Below are 16,404 nucleotides of genomic sequence, written 5' to 3' on the forward strand. Positions count from 1 at the left end.
TCGGTATTAACTTGTGTTTCCCATAACAGAGCCTGAACATACCACCTGTTGGGGCTCAATCCCACCATAAAAGGGGTTGTCCTAGAGTTCCAAAATATTAGGAGCCAAAAAAAAAGTGTACTCACCTCCTCCGTCGCTCCTGATATCCCGCACCATTGTCCGTCTAGTGCATGCCCCTGTTTGTTTAGGAGCTTCCGGCCGCCCGAGGTGGTCGTGCACGTCCACCCATCACCATAACCCAGCGCCTGATCCAGTGCTAAGAGATCGGGAAGAGTGGGCGTGACCGTCCATCTTGGTCAACCAGAAGCTCCCCGAGCACAGCTGTTTGTTTACAGGGGCATGGAAGCTGTGCTCGGAGAACTTCCGGCCGCTCAAGGTGGTCGTGCACGTCCACCCATCACCATATCCCAGCGCCTGATCCAGTGCTAAGAGATCGGGAAGAGTGGGCGTGACCGTCCACCTTGGCCAACCAGTACCTCCCCGAGCACAGCTGTTTGTTTAGAGGGGCACGGATCAGATGAACCGTCGCGACGGAGGAGGTGAGTACACTTTTTTTTTAAGAGCCCGTCCCAACCCGACTCCTAATTTTTTGAACTATCGGACAACCCCTTTAATGCTCACTGGCACAAATCGCAGGCGTTATCTCTCCGAATTCTGTAGGCGGCAATTTAATCAATGTCGTATGTGTAGCTTGGTCCAGCCATTTTGGGGATGATAGTCGCTCTCTGATGACATCATCCAAAGCGACAAACTTTTTTTGGGATTTTTCTCTTCTCATCTGTCGGGGTTTCTCAGGGCTCAGTCCTGGGTCCTCTTCTCTTTTCCCTCTATACTGCCCCCATCGGACAAACCATAAGCAGATTCGGTTTCCAGTATCATGTTTATGCTGACGATACCCAGCTATATACTTCTGCACGTACATAGCTGTTAACATTTGCGTTTCGAAAACGCTATATTAACACATGTGTTAACATCATGTTGTTGTAAATGCAAATGTTAACAGCAATGTAACTAGGCACATCTCCTCTCCTCAGCTGTTGTATTGTGTTTCAAAACGCAATGTAAACGCCACGTGTGAGCGCAGCCTCAAAATTTGGCCAAGCGGGTCCTGTCATTACTATTCATATACAAGTAGTGGTAGGTCCTCACACTGCTGTGTTTTTAGCTCTCTGTCCTTAGTCCCTCCCCTTTGCTCTAAGTGACTTCTGTAGAATTTTTTTTTTAGAAAATTTTGCTTTAAATATGGATGAATATTCCATGATTGTAGATGGATCTGGGGCACTGGGGCCGTGTTCTCACACTGCTGTGTTTTTAGCTGTCTATCCGTAGTCCCTCCCCTTTGCTCTAAGTGACTTCTGTAGAATTTTCTTAGAAATTTTTGCTTTAAATATGGATGAATATTCCATGATTGTAGATGGATCTGGGGCACTAGGACCGTGTCTTCACACTGCTCTGTTTTTAGCTCTCTGTCCGTAGTCCCTCCCCTTTTGCTCTATGTGACTTCTGTAGAATTTTTCTAGAAATTTTTGCCACTTTTATTAACGCATACCATGTGTACATTGTTTGCAGCCGCAGGACTTTAAAAATGGATGAATATTCTATGATTGTTGATGGATCTGGGGCACTGGGGCCGTGTTCTCACACTGCTGTGTTTTTAGCTGTCTATCCGTAGTCCCTCCCCTTTGCTCTAAGTGACTTCTGTAGAATTTTCTTAGAAATTTTTGCTTTAAATATGGATGAATATTCCATGATTGTAGATGGATCTGGGGCACTAGGACCGTGTCTTCACACTGCTGTGTTTTTAGCTCTCTGTCCGTAGTCCCTCCCCTTTGCTCTAAGTGACTTCTGTAGAATTTTCTTAGAAATTTTTGCTTTAAATATGGATGAATATTCCATGATTGTAGATGGATCTGGGGCATTGGAGCCATCTCCTCACACTGCTGTGCTGTTAGATCCTTCATTGAGATTCTCTACTGTTCCTTTGCTCCAATCTAAGTAAAAGCTTAAGCATTTTCACAGGACACCCCCTTAATGCACTTGGAAATCACTGAATTTTTTTCACTGTCCTGCTGACCAAGTTTTTACCTTTTAAGGTTTTTTTTTAACTCCACCTGAAGCCAATGACAAATAAATCTATTTATCCATCTCAATCCCTTTAATAATAGTATAATTGTAGTAATAACAGTCACCAAACAGCGCCACTCTTGTATATGGGCCGTGTTTGGTATTGCAGCTTAGACCTACTTACTTGGATTTTAATGTATCCGATGTTAGATTCCGGACCATGCTGAAGATTATTACATTTTCTGTTCATGATAAAGTCTCGCTGTGTTTTTGTGTATTCGATTTGCGCCGGATTGAGCTTCCCTTTAATAAGTGGTTGACATTGGTGATGTCCCTTAATTTGCTGGAATCTAATTGGCTTTTTTTTATCAGTCAAACCTGTATGGATCGGCGATTGATCAGGAAGGGTCAGCTATGACTGTGCATGTAGTTAAATAATGGAACCACAAGTTAAAGGCATTGTTGAATAGTAATCAGCAGAACACAGACGAACAAATGAGGAGGGAGTCAGATGGCAGGGAAATAGTCAAAGTCTTCCGTCCGCTCAAGTTCAAAACAAAGGCATCGCACGCCGTAGACATTCTAAATACACTTTATTTGCCTCGAAGCCTCTTTTTTTTTTTTTTTTTTGGGAGCTGAACTTTTTTTATTTCTGCAAAGTATAAAAGGTAAAAAAATAACTAAATAGAAAAAAATAAACAAAAACACCCAATTAGTAGAAAACAATTAGGTTAACCCCTCAATATAGGATTTGATGTTCTTAAAGAACTTACTTTTTAGTAAAAATACTAAAAAAAAAAAAAAAAAAACTGAAAACAATAAATCAGTACAAAAATAGTAAGGAAAAATAAAAGTCATTGCTACAGAAATGGATAAATAGTGATGAGAGTATTCGGACCTGAATTAGTATTTGGACTGGCGAGCTTGGCCAAAAGCCAGACCGGAATCCGAACACCCGTGATCGGTGCTTGTGCCAATCGTAGGTGTTAACGCTCTAAATGGGTCCGCTCACCCACCGGCAACACCTGTGATTGTTGCTGGCACCAATTGTGGGTGTTATCGATTGATGAGCGAATCCACCGACACCCATAGGTATTAAATTCGAATCCACGAATCCGGAATTTTGTAACAGGCATGTAAAGGATAGCAAACTGATCGCGGGTGTTACAGGTTTTGGCTAAGGAACCGAACCCGGACTTCTGGCTGAAGTTTTATTGGGGTTCGGGTCCATTCTTCTCTTTAGATAAAATATATAAACCACATTACGTCTACGTAGACCTGGTGGGAACTTCCGTTGTGCTCTGTTGCAGAATCAGAACTTAGAAATATCCAAAACGCCTGATGGAAGGAATAATGAACAGTCGACGGTCAACAAAAAGTTTAGACGTTGGTGGAGATTTATCAGGGCTTGACAGTTTATGCCACCTCTCCATACACCTTTTTCCGGACTGGTTGCCGCAGTTTTATGTTGACGTGAAGAGGTTAAGAAAAAGATTATTACAAAATTGTAATTGTTTTACATAATGCGGCACATTTACTTACCTGTCCATGACGCTTTCCCCGAAAGTGCACTGTCCGACCGGAATGCGCTGTGCCACAGTTCACCAAGATCGTGCGCCCGATATCCTGCATGTGTCGCTTCCCCGCTCAGGTCCCCGGAGTTCACCTTCTTCTTCCTGGTGCATCTAAGTGCATTGTCCGTGTATAATGCGCTGTGCGGGGAGTCACTAACATTGTGCGCCCGATATCCTACATTTGTTGCTTCCCCGCTCAGGTCCCCGGAGTTCACCTTTTTCTTCCTGGTGCATGTAAGTGCATTGTCCGTGTATAATGCGCTGTGCGGGGAGTCACTAACATTATGCGCCCGATATCCTACATTTGTTGCTTCCCCGCTCAGGTCCCCGGAGTTCACCTTCTTCTTCCTGGTGCATGTAAGTGCATTGTCCGTGTATAATGTGCTGTGCCGGGAGTCACTAAGATCATGCGCCCGACATCCTGCATGTGTCGCTTCCCCGCTCAGGTCCCCGGAGTTCACCTTCTTCTTCCTGGTGCATCTAAGTGCATTGTCCGTGTATAATGCGCTGTGCGGGGAGTCACTAACATTGTGCGCCCGATATCCTACATTTGTTGCTTCCCCGCTCAGGTCCCCGGAGTTCACCTTCTTCTTCCTGGTGCATGTAAGTGCATTGTCCGTGTATAATGTGCTGTGCCGGGAGTCACTAAGATCATGCGCCCGATATCCTGCATGTGTCGCTTCCCCGCTCAGGTCCGCCAGAGTTCACCTTCTTCTTCCAGGTGCATGTAAGTGCCTTGTCCGTGTATAATGCGCTGTTCGGGGAGTCACTAACATTGTGCGTCCGATATCCGGCATGTGTCGCTTTCCCCCTCAGGTCCGCCAGAGTTCACCTTCTTCTTCCAGGTGCATGTAAGTGCCTTGTCCGATTATAATGCGCTGTTCGGGGAGTCACTAACATTGTGCGTCCGATATCCTTCATGTGTCGCTTCCCCCGGAGTTCACCTTCTTCTTCCCGGTGCATGTAAGTGTTTGGTCTTGTGACACAAATTGTAAGTTAAATCCCGCGCTCAGTCCGAATCAGTTGTCCGACGGCCACGCCCCCCTGATTTTTGTCTCATGAAAGCAGCGCAATCCAATCGCATGCGACACAGTCCCCGGTAAAATACCTGTCCCAGCAGTGCAAATCCCCTATCTTCGGAATATCCTACGAAAGTGCGGCCGCGGCCCCTTAGTTAATAAGCCCCGATGAGTGTATTTCTATAACCACTGACAACTGTATAAGTTACAAAACTAAATAGAAAAAATAAATTTTCATTTCACTAAAATTTACTTTTTTTAAGTAGCAAACATTTTAACTTAAAAATACACAAAACGTGGAATTAAATAATTAACGTGGAAATTCTATTTTCTTTATTTACAACCATTTTTTTTCTGGTGTTAAATTGATAAAAAGAAGTTAAAGTTATTTTTGTGATCTTTGTCTGAAAACTTCTCCATTTTGTACTGAAGCGTTCAAGCCTCCAGCAAAATCCCAAGTACCAAAGACGAGTCAAATTCTCAAGGGTCTTATTTGGAGGGAAGGGGGGACCTTGAAGAACTGTCTATAAAGTCTTAAGAGTTGCCGAAGGGCAATGAGACAAAGATGCCGATGAGAAAACATTTTGCAAGTTCAGATTTTACATAATTTTTAGTACAAAGTTTAGTTATGTTTATCAGTAGATTCTGCTTTTATTTTCATTTATGTTGGTCATTGTGTGGTCTACATGGTTGACATGCAGACCGAGGACCCTGGAACAACAGTTTGATAATCACACCTGAACCTGAACACACCGCTAACCCCCCCCCCCCCCCAGTCTTCGTTTACTTTTGAAATGCTGCCGTTGGTTTAGGTTCCCCAGACCTGACCCTGGACTTTATTAGAAGTCCAGGTCCTGTTTTGGGTCTGGCTCAACTCCCCCCCCCCCCCCCCTGCCAGTAACGGTGTTGACAAAGTCGTCGACAACACGCAAACTGATCTGGTGCGTGCAACGCGGCATGCCGCTATTTTGGAGAGAATCGGTGTACCCCAATGACATCATGGGGGTGTGGTCCAGGTCGGGTTTGGTACTAGAACATGGGCTTGAAAAGTTCTCAGCGGGGGGGGCGCAAACTTGAGTTGGTCTGCTCATCCCTACCCTAAACCCTTTAAATGCCAACAGCATTTAAATACGACAAAGCCACCTGCAAGTCTCTGCCGCCCCACCTGGACAGCTCGGCCGGCTTCCAAGCTTCCTTTTCGTCTTGCCAACTTTGGTGTACCGTTCCTAGGTCTGGGTCTTAACCTTTAAAGGGGGTGTCCGAAACCATTAAAAAAAAAAAAACAATTGGTGGCAATAAATAAAAGGGGCCATCTTTGATTTCGAGCTCTTGAGCATGGCGTTTTTCACTTTACAACTTTTTGGATTTTTTATCTTCATTCCTCTCCTGTAAAACACAATGCTGTACTAACAACCACAAACACAACATATATACGCCAGAATATCCATGAACTTCTAGCTTTAGTATCTAATAAAAAAAAAAGCAATGTATGAGCCATTAATACGGCCCCAGCAATTCCCAAATTCAAATTTGAAGTCGACAAATCCGTCCTGGGGGGAAAGCAGATCAATACGACACATAGTACAATGAAAGTTCTCCGGCGTAGACTGATAAATTTCCGGAAAAAATAAGTTGCGCTCCGGAATATCTCTTGCCATTTTCAATCCCTAGTCATGTAATGACACAGCCGAATCACTACAGATGGAAATCTCGTGAAAAATGCCCCCGCGCCTCGGTAGCAACAGTCTCCAGCCAGGACCTGAATTATTTGTTGGCACAACTCAATTTCAACACTGATTCTTATATTAAACTCTGCGAGAAGATATTCGCCAATGACCCAGTTTATCAAGAGCACACATTGTGGTGCCATTCATTTCATGTGTATTCATAGTCTCGCCCGGTATCTGCATCTCTCAAGTACGCCCGTTAGGGCCACTCGTAGGCTTTCATTTCTCATCAACGCTCTTCATTGTACATTGATAGAGAGGAATCGTGTCGGTATCCGCTCTGGCAGATGCAAAAACATCTTGACGGTTACTCAGAGGAATTGTGTGTGGATAATATTTCATGAACACTAGAGATACAAAATAAATAATCGGGGAAATACACAGAGTTCAAACACAGTCTATGTCAGGAGCTCATTTTCTTCCTTCTCTGGGGGAAAGTACCTTAAGAACCATCTTCCTCCGGTAAAGTAAAGTCCATTTGTAGCCGGAAAGAACTCAACTAACTAAAAAAATAAACTAAAATTTGACAAGTAATTGTAATTTTCTTTTATAGCATAGATCATTTACTAAGATTTGGGATTTTTTAATTTTTTTCGGCACAGATTGGTAAAACGTGGATCCCTAAAATAATCTCGCCCAAAAACTAGAAATGTGTTGTAAATAAATAACCATTGAATACACTTACAGTATATACTCGAGTATAAGCCGAGGTACCTAGTTTTACCACCAAAAACTGGAAAAACCTATTGACTCGAGTATAAGCCGAGCGTGGGAAATGCATTGGTCACAGCCTCCCAGTATATAGCTGCCAGCCCCCTTCAGTATATAGCCAGCCAGCCCCTTTGTCTATGTAGCCTGCCAGCCCCTTTGTTTTTAATGCCTGCCAGCCCCTTTTTTAAAATGCCTGCCAGCCCCCTGTTGCCGGTAAAAAAAATAATAAACTTACTACTCACCATTCCGACGGCCCAGACAGCTCCTCTCCATCTTCATCTTCATGCCAACAGCGGCTGACATCACAGTTGAGTGCCGGACGGGCCGTGCGCACGGAGCTGTCGCGGCCCCGAGCCGGCATGAAGACAGAAGAGGCGCGGCCACGGAGCTCCCGCGGACCTGCGGCATGAAGATGAAGAGGAGCTGTCCGGGCCGTCGGAATGGTGAGTAGTAACTTTATTATTTTTGTATACCCGAATATAAGCCGAGTGTTGAATTTTTAGCACAAAAGTTGTGCTAAAAAACTCGGCTTATACTCGAGTATATACGGTAATCAGATAATATTAGGTGGACTGTTGAGGAATATAGTGGGCAGGTCGGCCATAAAGCAAAAATTTTCCCAGTTCCCTAACTATTCCCTAGTATTATTTACAGAACTGTTCCCCTTGTATGAGAAAGAGATAACTGAAGTCCCCCTTTTTCTTAGGCTTCTAGGCCATAGGGTGACCACAGGTTCCACTTCCATTGAACACTCCTTGCAGTGGATATGGTTTGTGCTTCTGGGCCATAGTGTGACCACAGGCTCCGCCATCTTTGAACACCCCTTGTAGTGGGCATACTCTGTGCTTCTGGGCCATAGTGTGACCACAGGCTCCTCTTCCATTGAACACTCCTTGTAGTGGATATGGTTTGTGCTTCTGGGCCAATGTGTGACCACAGGCTCTGCCTTCTTTGAACACCCCTTGTAGTGGGCATGCTCTGTGCTTCTGGGCCATAGTGTGACCACAGGCTCTGCCTTCTTTGAACACCCCTTGTAGTGGGAATGCTCTGTGCTTCTGGGCCATAGTGTGACCACAAACTCCGCTTCTATTGAACACTCCTTGTAGTGGGCGTGCTCTGTGCTTCTAGGCCATAGTGTGACCACAGACTCCGCTTTCTTTGAACACTCCTTGTAGTGGGCATGCTCTGTGCTTCTGGGCCATAGTGTGACCACAGGCTTCACCTTCTTTGACCACTCCTTCTAGTGGGCATGCTCTGTGCTTCTGGGCCATAGTGTGACCACAGGCTCCGCTTTCTTTGACCACTCCTTCTAGTGGGCATGCTCTGTGCTTCTGGGCCATAGTGTGACCACAGGCTCCGCTTTCTTTGAACACCCCTTGGAGTGGGAATGCTCTGTGCTTCCTGGCCATAGTGTGACCACAGGCTCCGCCTTCTTTGAACACTCCTTGTAGTGGGAATGCTCTGTGCTTCTGGGCCATAGTGTGACCACAGGCTCCGCCATCTTTGAACACTCCTTGTAGTGGATATGGTTTGTGCTTCTGGGCCATAGTGTGACCACAGGCTCCGCCCTCTTTGAACACCCCTTGTAGTGGGAATGCTCTGTGCTTCTGGCCAATAGTATGACCACAGACTCCGCCCTCTTTGAACACTCCTTGCAGTGGGCATGCTCTGTGCTTCTGGACCATAGTGTGACCACAGGCTCTGTCTTCTTTGAACACCCCTTGGAGAGGGAATGCTCTGTGCTTCTGAGCCATAGTGTGACCACAGGCTCTGCCTTCTTTGAACACCCCTTGTAGTGGGCATGCTCTGTGCTTCTGGGCCATAGTGTGACCACAGACTCCGTCCTCTTTGAACACTCCTTGTAGTGGGCATGCTCTGTGCTTCTGGACCATAGTGTGACCACAGGCTCTGTCTTCTTTGAACACTCCTTGTAGTGGGCATGCTCTGTGCTTCTGGGCCATAGTGTGACCACAGACTCCGCCCTCTTTGAACACTCCTTGTAGTGGGCATGCTCTGTGCTTCTGAGCCATAGTGTGACCATAGGCTCCACCCTCTTTGAACATCCCTTGTAGTGGGAATGCTCTGTGCTTCTGGGCCATAGTGTGACCACAGGCTATGCCTTCTTTGAACACCCCTTGTAGTGGGAATGCTCTGTGCAACTGGGCCATAGTGTGACCACAGACTCCGCCCTCTTTGAACACTCCTTGGAGAGGGAATGCTCTGTGCTTCTGGACCATAGTGTGACCACAGTCTCTGTCTTCTTTGAACACCCCTTGGAGAGGGAATGCTCTGTGCTTCTGAGCCATAGTGTGACCACAGGCTCTGCCTTCTTTGAACACCCCTTGTAGTGGGCATGCTCTGTGCTTCTGGGCCATAGTGTGACCACAGACTCCGTCCTCTTTGAACACTCCTTGTAGTGGGCATGCTCTGTGCTTCTGGACCATAGTGTGACCACAGGCTCTGTCTTCTTTGAACACTCCTTGTAGTGGGCATGCTCTGTGCTTCTGGGCCATAGTGTGACCACAGACTCCGCCCTCTTTGAACACTCCTTGTAGTGGGCATGCTCTGTGCTTCTGAGCCATAGTGTGACCATAGGCTCCACCCTCTTTGAACATCCCTTGTAGTGGGAATGCTCTGTGCTTCTGGGCCATAGTGTGACCACAGGCTATGCCTTCTTTGAACACCCCTTGTAGTGGGAATGCTCTGTGCAACTGGGCCATAGTGTGACCACAGACTCCGCCCTCTTTGAACACTCCTTGGAGAGGGAATGCTCTGTGCTTCTGGACCATAGTGTGACCACAGTCTCTGTCTTCTTTGAACACCCCTTGGAGAGGGAATGCTCTGTGCTTCTGAGCCATAGTGTGACCACAGGCTCTGCCTTCTTTGAACACCCCTTGTAGTGGGCATGCTCTGTGCTTCTGGGCCATAGTGTGACCACAGACTCCGTCCTCTTTGAACACTCCTTGTAGTGGGCATGCTCTGTGCTTCTGGGCCATAGTGTGACCACAGACTCCGCCCTCTTTGAGCACTCCTTGTAGTGGGCATGCTCTGTGCTTCTGAGCCATAGTGTGACCATAGGCTCCACCCTCTTTGAACATCCCTTGTAGTGGGAATGCTCTGTGCTTCTGGGCCATAGTGTGACCACAGGCTCTGCCTTCTTTGAACACCCCTTGTAGTGGGAATGCTCTGTGCAACTGGGCCATAGTGTGACCACAGACTCCGCCCACTTTGAACACTCCTTGTAGTGGGCGTGCTCTGTGCTTCTGGGCCATAGTGTGACCACAGACTCCGCTTTTATTGAACACTCCTTGTAGTGGGAATGCTCTTTGCTTCTGGGCCATATTGTGACCACTGACTCCGCCCTCTTTGAACACTCCTTGTAGTGGGAATGCTCTGTGCTTCTGGGCCATAGTGTGACCACAGACTCCGCCCACTTTGAACACTCCTTGTAGTGGGCGTGCTCTGTGCTTTTGGGCCATAGTGTGACCACAGACTCCGCTTCTATTGAACACTCCTTGTAGTGGGAATGCTCTTTGCTTCTGGGCCATATTGTGACCACTGACTCCGCCCTCTTTGAACACCCCTCGTTGTGGGCATGCTCTGTGCTGAAGAAAGGGAGGAGAAATTTTCATCTTGATAACTTCCCTTAGGATTATAAAGAGTTGTTAAATTTCATTGGAACTCTATCCTATATTAGATTTTCATATTTATTGATAGTGTCAGCAAAAAATTGAACCGAAAATGTTTTGACACGGTGGTAATTATTGACAATGAATTACTAATATATGAAATATTAACCCATTAGGTAAGAGGAATAATAACCCCTGTGTACCTGCCCCTCACAATGTCCATGCGGCCGTCACACCGATGTTATCCGTAATGATACATTCGGTGGTCGTATCATGAATTGAGAACATAAGGACAGAAGGACGGCAGAGATTTTCTCCAGGCGCATATTATACATCATATATTTAGTGTTTGCTTAGTTTGCATTGAACATCTTACCTTTTAAATGTAATGTACCATAAAAGTAAGGTTTATCTGCATGAAGAATAACATTGTTGCTATAGGTAAGGAGCGGGGGTTTTAGTGTTATGTTAACCCTGTTAGCCCGGTGGTAATACAGAAATAAGATTTGGTGCGGAGGTAGTTCAGCAGTAAAACATTAAATTAAATGGTCCATGATAACATCGCTGTTGATCCCGAGGAAAAGTTTTTTCCAGTATATGGAGCATTTCAATTCTATCCAACATATGCTCCCCACAGTTTTCTCTGCTCTAATTCATCCATGTTTCCCCCGACAGCTCCAGATGGTGTCCTGCCTCCGAGGCTTTCATCTGCCAACCCGACCAGTCTTCAGGTTGTCTGGTCTTCACCAGTCCGAAATAACGCTCCTGGCTTACCCCACTACCGACTCCAGATGAGATCCACAAATCCCACCAACAAAATCACGGAGTAAGCAAAATTGTACACGTGCCTTCAGTAGATGTTTTTTGAGTTTGGGATGTTGATGATGATGATGGATAATAAATCTTGTCCTTTGACTTCTCAGTGAGTTTTCAGGACCCAGCGCCTCCTTCACTTATACTATTAAGAATCTCCAACCTTACACCATGTATGAACTAAGGACCATCGCTTCCAACGTATATGGAGATACCTACAGCCAATGGATTAATGTGACAACAGGACAAGACAGTAAGTGAAGGCTAAATTCTAGGTAACAGATAATTTCTAGGCACTTATACTATTAAGAATCTCCAACCTTACACCATGTATGAACTGAGGACCATCACTTCCAATGTATATGGAGATACCTACAGCCAATGGATTCATGTGACAACAGGACAAGACAGTAAGTGAAGGCTAAATTCTAGGTAACAATTAATTTCTAGGCACTTATAGTATTAAGAATCTCCAACCTTACACCATGTATGAACTGAGGACCATCGCTTCCAACATATATGGAGATACCTACAGCCAATGGATTAATGTGACAACAGGACAAGACAGTAAGTAAAGGTCAAATTCTAGGTAACAGATAATATCTAGGCACTTATAGTATTAAGAATCTCCAACCTTACACCATGCATGAACTGAGGACCATCGCTTCCAAGTATATGGAGATACCTACAGCCAATGGACAACAGAACAAGACAGTAAGTGAAGGTCAAATTCTCAGTAACAGATAATATCTAGGTTGTCTTTCTCGAAGGACGGAAATTGGTGGAGTTTTGGTAGAAAAAAAAAATTAAAGATACATTAAACAATAAAACTTTATTGAAACAGATTGTTAAGAACAACAAACTAGTGAGGATTTCAATACATAGCCTTCTTCCATAAACTTAACCCAAGGGTTACATCAAGCGCATTCTCAGCAATGGCTGAATATACAGGTGGGGTCTTTTTGTGTTTTGTACTTTTTTTATGTTTTGTTTGTCTGGAGTGCTACAAGGATAAGAAAAATGGTTCTTCAGATAGAAGTGGAAGTAGGGAAAGGGTAGAGGTGTACATGAAAGCTTCAGGGCTCAAATGTAATCTGACACTGAGGTCCTACATCATATCAAGCATCTGTAGTACTTTCCAGTGTGGCAGAAGGTCTTATCAGCCCCACAGGCTCCGGGATCCAGGTGCAACAAAAACCTTTAAACTCTGCATCTGTTTTCCTTGGTCTTGATTATCTTATGGAAGAGGAAACAAAAATGTATAATGTGAGAGGGTTCTCAAACTCGTAATAGTACTTACCAGTTGTCAAGAATTTTTCCAAGGTGGTGGATCTTCTACCATGAAGATTATGAGAATCCCCTCAGGCCAGGAGGGTTACTTCATGATCCTTGACCCCCCCATTACCATGTGATGGAGAATGTATTCCTTATATTTCTTACTTTTTATGTGACAAAAAGATCAGGACTCAGGTACAACTGCTAAATAAATGCTTGTGTGGTCAGCCAATGGCAAGCAATCATGTACAAAACCTCTTCTGATTGGCCAACATTGATGGCATTCCGAGACAGTAAGTTGCCATGTAAATGTGTGTGATTCTTTGTGAGTACGTATTTAAAAATTCTTGACATACTCTATTTTTCCCACTGCCCATCAGACCAGTCATTTTAGCTTAAAGGTTTTGGGTTTCGTTAATTACTCACCAGCTTCAGGCCTCATGCACATGACCATAATTGTGTGCTGTCAACTAGTTGCACAGACGACGACTAAATCATGGCACCGTTGATTTCTATTGTGCACATTCATGGTACGGTCCATACACGGTGTCTCAACGCACCACGAAAGTGCCAACCACTAGCACAGCAAATTATTGAGCAGGTCCTTTTACTGTCTGATCATTTCCTATAGACTATGTTGGAGTGAGCGTGGATCATCCACCAATGTTAGACAGTCACGTGCAGAAGGACTTCATGTGAAGACTGAGGCAGAGTGAGCAGAGTTGTCTGATTATAACATAGTGGGAATTTTAGGTGAATCTATGTTATACTGCCTAAAGTAAGGCGGCCTAAATTGCCAAACTCTACATAAGATTAGACGGAAAAAGGCCAAAAAGCTTCACTCACCACAAAAGTCTTCTTTGTTGTATATTAGCCATAGGACAGGGAGGTACTGCAGGGCACTAACGTCGGAGATGGACCATCCGTCTAGCCGTGTCTTTTTTCCGTCTAATTGAAGGGCTTGTTTGCTGGCTGAACACCACCCATAGTCTCCGACTACGGTAGTGCCGACTTTTTCCTGAGATTGGTGAACACACCATCGCTAAACACTGTTAGCTTCGATTTCAAACTCTACATAAGGAGAACTTCTACCTTCTACCTAAAGTAAGGCACGTTGGGAAAAAAGTAGACTCTACATGCATATCACGTGCTTGGGTTTTGGGGCATGGACAAAACTTCCTGTTACTGAAAGGATAAGAGACTTTATGAAGACTCGCACAACGATTAAAATTGGCTGAATCCAATGATTTCGGTGTTTATGGTTTCCCATCTAATGTGTATGGGGCCTCCTGAATCTCCAGCCACTCCCCCTTGGAGGACAGATATCAAAGTTGATCAGGATAAAGCAGGTTGAAATTCATCTGGCTGTCCTTTTGCACTTTGGAGCTAAACTGATGTCTGGCAGTGGTTCTCTCCAGTCGTTATTCGTGCACTTTTTGGTGAACTGATTATGCACGAGTGATAGATGTTGAGCAAAGGTCTTGCATTTGGGAAGATTTATCAGGGCTATGCCGATATTGTGGTGTGCAAGCTCTGAAATAGTCACAATTCCTGGCACATAGCCAGGAAATGTGACTACTCACCCGTTTATGGCAACTCCACGCCACATGGCCATGGAGGGGTTTGAAGGGGACCATACCCGGCAATGGAGTGGGTTGGTGCACAAGATTACTTCTCTGTGCATGCCCACTACTTATAGCCTGTTAGAATCTGGTTAGCAGCTGCATTTATCTGATGATACATCCCCCCATTATTTGTCTATTAATTCCCTTTCATTTTAGCTACCATAAAACACACATCCTGCTGCACTGCCCCAAGACAGTATTGGGGAACATTTTGGACACCTGGGGCATTGTGCCCCGCGCCCTGCACATAACTCCAGATATACAGAATGGATTTATTCTATGTAAGGCACTGTCACGGGTGCCCCCACAACCCACATTCTGAGTCATGGGAGCACCCGTTCCCCTCTGTGCGGGACAAGCACATCGCGAATTAGTGCTGGCCATTTTTAGGAAACTGATATAAGCTGGCCTCTCCCAGCATTCCCCGCTGGTTCTCCATGCTATTGCTGATGAGAAAGCTGTTCCCTGAGCCTTATCCTTGTGTTTCAATTTTCTGTTGTGATCCCGGACCTGTTCCTGACTTCGCTTTTCCACTGCCAGCCGTGACCCTGACCTCGCATCATTGCCGCCTGCCTTGACCATCGGCCTGTCCACGACCGCGAGATTGCCTGTACCTTGACCTTGGCTGCCACTGCGGACAAGTCACACCTGTGGAACGACCTGGTGGTACCACGACACAGCAAGACCAACTTGCATTGCGGCGGGCTCTGGTGAAGACCAGGTGCCACTTAGATTCCGGTCCTAGGTGTCGGCTTGTGTCATCATCGGTGGTCCAAGGGGTTCACTAACCCCGAGCCTTGACAGGCTCTATCTGGTGTATCTGCTATATACTTTGCCAGAAACAGCATTGGCCCCTCTACACTGACTTAGCATGGAGGTATAATAAGGAAAGGGGGTCACAATTAATGGTTGTGCGCGCAAGCCATGATAAAAAAAAAAAGGCAAACCGCCTCGCCCTTTACCTATGTCAAATTTGGATGCGACCGAGAAAAGAATATAAAGAATATAAAGAACGACTAAGAAAATAAAAACAATACTGTAAATAATGTTTCATCTATTTCTTAAAGCTAATTGATAAAAATACAAATAAATACATGAAAAAATAATTTCTCCGCAGAACCCATCTGATAAAATTCTGCAATGTATCACTACAGACTGTTCAGTACATTAATACTAACCTTGTGACTAGAAGCTGATGTTATGGCCGGATTTGGATGGTCTGGAACAATGTGGCCGTCAAGCAATGTGCAATAGACAAATGTCAAATCCATTCTACTTTGGAGGTTTCACCCATTTTTATCACAAATAAAGTTTAACTTTGAAGCTGTCATTCAGGAGATATTTTTATAGGCAATTTCTCCATGCTCTAGGGAAAACACCGAGATAGACTATTGGATATGGATTGTAAAACAAGTTTATACAACAAGGACAGGAGGAAAATGGTTATGGGAGCAGATTGAAAAAAAAACATTTTTCATTTTGCCTTTTACGTTTTCCGATTACGGTAATTATATAAATTCGATTGGAGAATTGTGGTGCATGGATGTATGTAGAGTACATAGAGTATATAGAAGTCAGTACTACTCAGTGTATTAATGAAGATATTGGGGCTCATTTACTAAGGGTCTGAACGCCGCACTCTCCTTGGGTTTCCTGAATATTTCAGCTTTGCCCCGAATTGCCCCGGGATTTTGTGGCACGCGATCAGATTGTGGGGCATTGGCACTGGCTTTCACGCAACAGAAATTGGGGGGCGTGGCCGTCGGACAACGCGACAGATTCGGAAAAAATGCAGAATTTAAAAAACGATTTGTGTCGCAAGATCAGCACTCACATGCACCAGGAAGAAGAAGGTGAACTCTGGCGGACCTCGGCGCAGCAGTGACACCAGCTGGATATTGGGCGCACGATCTTAGTGAAACGCGGCAGACCCGAATCCTCGTCGGACAATGCGCCGGGGGATCGCG

The 16,404-nt window shown here is 45.1% G+C and overlaps 1 protein-coding gene across 4 annotated transcripts in view; it reads left to right on the plus strand.

Moving 5' to 3' along the window:
- Positions 1-16,404, plus strand: part of USH2A (usherin) — a 493,686-nt gene that overhangs the window by 296,375 nt on the left and 180,907 nt on the right. For all 4 annotated transcript variants that reach the window (XM_072140122.1, XM_072140124.1, XM_072140123.1 and 1 more), the window contains exons 39-40: positions 11,400-11,550; positions 11,648-11,790. In XM_072140122.1, coding sequence (XP_071996223.1) covers positions 11,400-11,550; positions 11,648-11,790 — 294 coding nt within the window. The remainder of the gene's footprint in view (positions 1-11,399; positions 11,551-11,647; positions 11,791-16,404) is intronic.

Source organism: Engystomops pustulosus, chromosome 3 (assembly GCF_040894005.1).
Source record: "Engystomops pustulosus chromosome 3, aEngPut4.maternal, whole genome shotgun sequence".
Lineage (NCBI taxonomy): Eukaryota > Metazoa > Chordata > Amphibia > Anura > Leptodactylidae > Engystomops > Engystomops pustulosus.